Below are 8212 nucleotides of genomic sequence, written 5' to 3'. Positions count from 1 at the left end.
GTGTGGCACTAACATAAAAACAGACACACAGACAAAATAAACAGAACAGGGAGCCCAGAAATAAGCCCATGCACATATAATCTTTGACAAGAATATACAATGGAGAAAGGGTAATTTGTTCAATAAACGGCATTGGGAAAACTGGATATCCACATGTACATGAATGACACCAGAGCCCACCTTACACCACCCACAAAACTTAACTCAAAATGGATTAAAGACTTAAATGTAAAACATGAAATCACAAAACTCCTAGAAGAAAACTTAGGGGAAAACTCCTTGATATTAGTTTTGGCAATGATATTTTGAACATAAAGTTGACGTTATATTATATACAAGAAATGAAGGACAATTAGTGAATTAGCAGTCTCTAGTTCCTTCACAGATGGAAACTAGAAATGATCCTTAATTAAGTGGGTGCATGTGTGTGCGTGCATATGCACACACACACATGCATCCACACGCAGGATGAGAGGTGGTTAAGGGAAGAGTTTGTCATTTTCTGTAAAGACCAAGTCATTTCATGGGAGCCCTGTATTATGTTTTCCTTGGTCAAGTGATGCACTTCCCGTATAAAGGCTTATTAGTAAGTCACAATCCACATTATGCACTTGCTCACAATGTTTCCTAATTTTCACCAAAGTTGTTGACTTCAACAAATGTTGATAGTATTCATTAATTTAAGAAATATTTATTGTACCTGTGCATCTATTTAATGAATATTTATTGAATACCTAACATGTGTTATACACTGTACTAGGAAATTGGAATGAATAAGGGAGACACATCTTATGCTTCATGAGCAAGACATCCAAGTGACTAGAAAATTATAATAGGCTGGGTAATTATGAGTATACTGAAGGTGTCCCTAATCCTGGCTGAAGAAGGGGGAGGGTGGAGAAATTAGAAGAGCTGATATCTAAGCTCAAGTAAACAAATTTTGTCAGGACATTCCAGGAATGTTCCATCTGAAGGCACAGTATACACAAGCCCCAGAGGCCAGGGGGAGACGGTGTTGTTATGAAAACCAAGCATCCGGGCCCCGGTAGAATGTTTGCTGGAGGGAGTGGCTCTAGGTAAAACTGGTATTTGGGCAGGGGCATGCGCTTAGAAGACTTGAAAACCATCATCCAAAGTTCAAAACTTCATGCTAGATGACATTAATAATTTGATAATGGCTTTTAAGGGAAGAAATGGCATGATCGTGTGTTTTAGAAAGACGGCACTGGCTGCAGTAACCCACATAAAGCAGCGGGAAAGGGGTATGAATGCTCACGGGCCACCTACGAGGCTCTTGTGCAACTCTAGTCACTTGCTGCTCACAGTGTGGTCCTCAGACCAACAGCATGGCTATCACCCAGAAGCTTTGCAGAAATGCAGACTCTCAGGCCCCATCCCAGAGCCACCGAAACTGAGTCCCCGTTTTTGCAAGTTCCCCAGGTGACGAGCATGTATGCCAAAGTTTGGGAGGTGTGCTGCATTACAAACACTGGGGCATGTTGGGATCATTTGGTAAGTATCAGCAAAATATCGCGATCTGGACCTCACCCCCAGACATTCTAATTTATTTGCAAACCAGTGGTTCTCGAACTTCGCCATGTGTTAGAATCACCTGAGGAATTTTAAAGCTGCTGGTGCCAAAGCTGCATCCCAGACTGATGAAGAGTAGACCAAAAGGATATTTCTACAGCAGAAAGATAAGTCAGAGACAGAAGACTGTTAGAACCCATGACTAACTGGGTGCAGAGAGTGACAAACAGCATGCTGTCAAGAATGGCAGCTAGCACCCAGATTTTCAGGGTGAGAAACTGGGAAAAGCATGATTTCCAGCAGTCTCTCTGAGTTCACAGTGCCCCTGAAGTGCACCTTTGGCTGTTGCATTCTCTCATGAAATCCACATTTTTTGGATTGCCCTGTGGCAATGAGCGAGGGCATATTGCTAGGGAGAGTCCTTACAAAGATTTGGAATTCTGAACTAAAAAACAGATTTCCTGGTGTCTGGGTGGCTCAGTCGGTTAAGCGGCTGCCTTCTGCTTGGGTCCTGATCCTGGGGTCCTGGGATCGAGTCCCACATTTGGTTCCCTGCTCTACAAGGAGCCTGCTTCTCTCTCTGCCTCTGCCTCTCTCTTTCTCTGTCTCTCATGAATAAATAAGGTCTTTTAAAAAATAAAGAAAGAAGATTTCCTCAAAATGCAGAAACATTGATTTCTATTTCCTGTGCAAAACATTTCACTCTCTATTGCAGAATTAGCTCAGCTGTACTGGGGAAGGCGTTATCCTGGAGATCATAAAGGAACGGATCACGCTGCATTCCAATCGTGTGTTTCCTTATAGGATTCCACCATCAGGCTTACAGCTTCTTAAAGGATACAGTGTCTTTGCATCCCCAGAACCCCTGGTATACATGTAGGTGCTCTTGAATGCAGTTTGAAAGACAGCATAGCATGAATGTTCAAGGAATAGAATGTAGTTTACACAAAGGGATAATAAATTCTCTTTGATGTGGCTGCTTCAAAACTACATTTTTCCCCCTAAACTGTTTGGGTCTTGCTTTCTGTCCACAGCTTCCCATAGAAAGCTTGCAGCAGCCATTGCCAAATAATAACTGCACACATTCACTGGTCCAGGGGGATATTATTTCTGATTAAGAATTAACACACTTTGGCATGAAGCTGTCAATGTCAATCGGTTTAAATCAAACTGAAATGTCAAATCACTTAGCATATGGCTTATCTATATCAAATGCTGAAAGCACGGGTGACATTCTCCTAAAGAGAAGACAATCCTGTATACAGTGAGCTACAGGATCTTTGAAGGGCCAAACCCCATCTGAAAGCCTGTACCTAAAGTCTTCTAATACGTGCCCTTTAAATTCTTCAATACATGTCCTTTCATAAGTATGTAAATGTAAATTATAAGGGGCCAGTCCTCCCTGTTCCATTCCCCGAGACTATAATAGTGCCAGGTACAAGGTGAGCACGCAGTAAATATTGGCTAAATGAAGACATTCGAGAGTGAATTGCCAGAAAAAAAACACACCAATTCTGCCCACCACCACAGATCCCATTAGCACTCATGTACTTGTGCTTATGTTTTTAAATGCAGTTAAGAGTACTTGAAGGACAAGACTTGAAATTTTGATAGCAAAGAAGGAGGAGATTTAAACAATAATTGGTGAGAAAATTATGAGTACTGCCTGTGCAGATGGGATCATCAGAACCACTACCATTAAGAGAACCACAGTTCTCGGAGTGCGAGCCCCGGCGGAGGGCTGGGCAGGGCGTGCGTCTCGGTGAGCGCGCGGGCTGCCGGCCCCTCCGCACCATGTACACGATCACCAAAGGGCCCAGCAAGCTGGTCGCGCAGCGCCGCACAGGTCCCTCGCAGCAGCAGGTGGAGAGCCGGCTCGGCGAGCTCCTGAAATGCCGGCAGCTCGCGCCGCCGACCCCACCGCCCCCGCGGGCACAGCCGCCGGGACCCTGGCCCCTGTCGAGTCCAGGACCAAGGCTTGTGTTCAATCGGGTGAATGGCCGGCGGTCCCCCGCCACATCTCCATCCCTTGAAGGAACCCAAGAGACCTATACGCTGGCCCATGAGGAGAATGTCCGATTTGTGTCTGAAGCTTGGCAGCAAGTGGAGCAGCAGCTGGGTAGTGGCCCAACTGGCGATAGTGGGCCCAGACCTGTGCAGTACGTGGAGAAGGCCCCCAGCCCCCGGCTGCAGAACTTTGTGCCCACTGACCTGGACGAGTGGTGGGCACAGCAGTTCCTGGCCAGAATCACTAACTGCTCTTAGCTGCCTTGGAAGGAATGCTGCCCCAGGGCCCAGCCCTGGCCCCTGCCAGGAGAGGACCACGGAGCCCTATTTAGCTGCCGAGGCAGGCTGTCCTTCACCCTGAGTCTGGCCAGGAGCCGGCCACACCTGAAGTGCCAGCATTTGGACTCTTGCACCTGCTCACCCCTTGAACCAGCTGTCCTGTGCTGCCAGGGGCCAGAAGCTGAATCTGTCTGACCTCAATCCTGCTCACTGTGCCCAGGGACCAGCCCCTGGGGCTGGCAGGGAGGAGCTCCAGACTAATAAAGTTGAGAAACTGAAAAAAAAAAAAAAAAGAGAACCACAGTTCTCTTGTGAAGCCAAATTTCATACCAATGCATTTACCTGAGCTCGTGTAGAGTGTCACTTTGGACTTACAAATAACTTCGGAAGAGCCTTGTAGAAACTGGATGCTCACAAGTAAAGGAGCTTCTATGCCAGGACTTCAGATACAAAAAATGATAACATTTATTGAGAGTTCACATTATGCCAGACAATGTTTTCGGTTACCATTATCTATTCATACCCTTGTTATTCACAAGCAACCTATCAGGTTGGTACTCTCATTATCCCCATTTTACAGATGAGGAAGTGAAGGCTGGAAAAAGTTAAGCAACTTTACCCAAAGTCACACACCTTTGTGGGAGAAATGAGTGGTTGGTAGGGATCTAAAAGGGGTACTTGCATCCCAATGTTTATAGCAGCAATGTCCACAATAGCCAAACTATGGAAAGAGCCAAGATGTCCATTGACAGATGAATGGATAAAGAAGATGTGGTTATATATAGACAATGGAATATTATGCAGCCATCAAAAGGAATGAAATCTTGTCATTTGCAATGACGTGGATGGAACTGGAGGGTGTTATGCTGACCGAAATAAGTCAATCAGAGAAAGACATGTATCATATGACCTCACTGATATGAGGAATTTTTAATGTCAGGAAACAAACTGAGGGTTGCTGGAGTGGTGGGGGGGTGGGAAGGAAGGGGTGGCTGGGTGATGGACACTGGGGAGGGTATGTGCTATGGTGAGTGCTGTGAATTGTGTAAGACTGTTGAATCACAGACCTGTACCCCTGAAACAAATAATACATTATATGTGAAGAAGAAGAAGAAGAAGAAGAAGAAGAAGAAGATAGCAGAAAGGGAAAAATGAAGGGGGGGGAATCAGAGGGGGAGATGAACCATGAGAGACTATGGACCCTGAGAAACAAACTGAGGGTTCTAGAGGGGAGGGAGGTGGGGGGATGGGTTAGCCTGGTGATGGGTATCAAAGAGGGCATGTACCACATGGAGCACTGGGTGTTATACACAAACAATGAATCATGGAACACTACGTCAAAAACTGATGATGTAATCTATGGTGATTAACATAATAAAAAAAAAGAAAAGTTGGAAAACAAAAAAAAGAAAGAAATGAGTGGTTGATTTGTGTACCCAAGCAAAATGCAGAAATGTTTTTAATACAATGTTATCACAGTGAAAAACAAGCCAATAAATCTCTGGGCAAGTTTAAAGGAAAATAGGTATGTATGATGAGTCTGTTGCTGAGATGGTCTCTCTAAATTGGAGAACTGATTATTTATTAAGAACAGAACAAACCACAGGAGTGCCTTGCTTGTGCTTGTCATTGTTTTAGGGGATAGGAATGCAGTGAACTTAAGTCAGAGAATGCCCTGCTCGCATGGAGCTTAAATTCTAACAGGAAAAGATACATAATATGCATGAAAATATATAAAGGTACTATTTTCAGATTCTCACAAGTGCTATGAAGAAAAGAGAGCAAGGTAGTGTAATAGAAAGTGACTTCCAAGTTACTTTAAAGTTGGGTAGTTCAGAGATTTCTCAGAAATGGTGACATGTGCGCTGAGATCTGTGTTGACGGGAAGAAGCATCACCTGAAGAGCTAGGAAAAGAGAAATTCCACATAAGGAAGAGCAGGTGCAAACCTTCTGAGCCTGGGGAGTGCTTGGAGCTCAAAGAGCAGAAATTCTGCCACTGTGGGAGGAAGGAAAGAAAAGGGAGGGGAGGGGAGGGGAGGGGAGGGCAGGGGTGGGGAGGAGAGAGGAGGAAGCAATTCCATGGGGGGTTTTGCTGTAATTGCACCGAGTGTATAAAATCATTTGTGAATAATGAACTACACTTCAGTACTGTGTATTCCCAGGCATTAAAATGGAAAGCTTCTTATTTATTCCAGGCCCCTTACATTTCCTTCAGTAAATTCTCATGGCTTGCTTTATACAGGTCTTATGCAATTCTTAAATTTATTACCATGCATCAACATTTTTGTTATTATAAATGGGGTCTTTATTTTTTTTAACCAATGCATATGTTCTAATTGTTTTTTTCTCATATACATCAAAGAGGTTGTAATGACATGGCCAACCTGATGAAAATTTCTTGTCCCCAAATGACAGATGCTTCTGTAGTGATTGAAATTCTCTTTTCTTCCTTAGAGCTGAATAAAAACTAACCCACTTTTGTTCTCTATTAAGCTCCAATTTGACCACCTGTCTTATAAATATTCTTCCCTCCTCTCTCCTTTCCTTCCTTCTGTCTTTCCATTTATCCAGCCATTTAATAAAGATTGATTTCAGAAACCTCTTATATGTCAGACACTATGCTTGAAACACAGAAATATAACCTTAAATTGCTTATGGCCTACTTAGGTCAGACAATTAATAAGCAGTTAAAGTGCATTATGATGAGTTCTCCTGTGGAAATAAGAGCAGAATGTTATGGGAGTCCAGGGGAGGTCCCTCATCCAGCCCCGGGTGGGCAGAAAACCCCTGCGAGAGACAAGAGGGCCTGGGCAGAGGCTGTTGCGAGAGCCCAAGACAAATGGGTGTTTCGTCAGCCACGAGACAACTACCCAACTCGACTGATCTGTACAAAAATATATTTTTCATTATATAAGTAACTCACAAATACATGTTTGATATTAAAATCCAATCTAAAAATAGAAATACGGAAGAAAAAACTTTTCGTGTACATTTTCTCCACCCGAAAACCGTCCAGTAATAATTTTTAAATATATGGTTGTAACGCCTATACATATAGAACTCCATCATTCTTTTTAATATGTACATGATTTTTTTTATACGGAAGTGATACGCACTGAGGTGATCATAGCAAGAAAAACAGCATTAAACCTGAAAAGCGGAAATGGAAGTGGCCTAATCTTCCTACAGCTATCCATTCACATTCTCATTCCTCAGGCTCAATTCTTTTGGCTTTTTTAAGATTTATTTATTTATTTGAGAGAGAGGGAGAGAAAGAGAGAGAGAGCAGCGGGGAGGAGCAGAGGGAGAGGGAGAGAGAATCTGAAGCAGACGCTGGTGCTGAGCGCAGAGCCCAATGCAGGGCTCGATCTCATGACCCTGAGATCACGACCGGAACGGAAACCAAGAGTTGGTCACTCAACCGACTGCGCCACCCAGGCGCCCCCAGGAGGCTCAACTCCTTTAAGTCTTAGCGTATTCTCCCGGGAATCATGTGTGTGGAGGAGAGGGGGGTGTTGTGTACGTGTGTGTAAACGTCTTCTCTCCATTCTCTTAAAGCCCAGCTGCTCTCAGGCCCAGCAGGACACAGCAGTCCCGCTTCGGCAGTGCTGATCCTCCTGTCTGGGAAGAGCCGTGAGTGACATCTGCACAGGTGGGTTGGCGGTTCATCATACTAGACCCAAGGAAAGTTCTACTCAATGTAATGTGACCTCAGTAAATGCCAGTCAGAAAAGAATTGCATTTTCTGATGTGAAACATTCTTTTAAGGGAGGAATGGGCTAAAGGAAAATAGAACATGCTCTTATTACTAATGCTGGAAGGAGGAGGGAGACTTTTCTTTGTAAATTATTCACTCTCTTCATCCAAGTTATTCAGCAAACCCATTTGGATAGGGGCACTGGAAGGCCAACAGGATCCGCAGGTACGGAACCCATTCTAACTGCCACCTGCCACAAAGAAACTAATACTGTATTCTCCAGTTAAAGACATTCAGTTCTATATGCTTCGGGGCTGTGGGTGATGCTAGCTTCTGGCTCCATGATAATTTATAGTAAATGAGGCATGAATTCGTAGGGATTATTTATTTACTTTGAAGTGATTCGGTGATCTGTGAATGACCCTATTGCTAGTTAGTAGGAGGAAAGAAGTACTTGTCACTGGAATAAAAGGAAGGCATATAACACTCTCCACATACAGTCTTCGCAATTTCTCCCCAAAAGGCTCATGTCAATAACATTTGCAAGGAGATAAGCAGCACAAAACTATTATCCACAAACGAGGGATAAGAAAATGGAGGCCCTCAAACCTAGACACCTGACTTGCCCAATTTTACCTAAAATGTTAGTGAGCAAGTTGAAACCAGGGGGACTTTTCACCACAAGGACTCTTGAAGTT

At 43.9% G+C, this 8212-nt stretch overlaps 1 protein-coding gene across 1 annotated transcript; it reads left to right on the top strand.

The window, feature by feature from the left end:
- Positions 1-3273: 3273 nt before the first annotated feature.
- Positions 3274-4090, top strand: LOC113924662 (MAPK regulated corepressor interacting protein 2-like). Its single transcript, XM_035726435.1, has one exon. It carries the CDS (start codon positions 3325-3327, stop codon positions 3793-3795), a length of 471 nt encoding a protein of 156 aa, XP_035582328.1. The 5' UTR covers positions 3274-3324; the 3' UTR covers positions 3796-4090.
- The last annotated feature ends 4122 nt before the right edge of the window (positions 4091-8212 follow it).

Source organism: Zalophus californianus, chromosome 2 (genome assembly GCF_009762305.2).
Source record: "Zalophus californianus isolate mZalCal1 chromosome 2, mZalCal1.pri.v2, whole genome shotgun sequence".
Classification (NCBI taxonomy): Eukaryota; Metazoa; Chordata; class Mammalia; order Carnivora; family Otariidae; genus Zalophus; species Zalophus californianus.
Note: the sequence above shows the minus strand (reverse complement) of the source record. Positions and strands in the feature narration are given on the sequence as shown.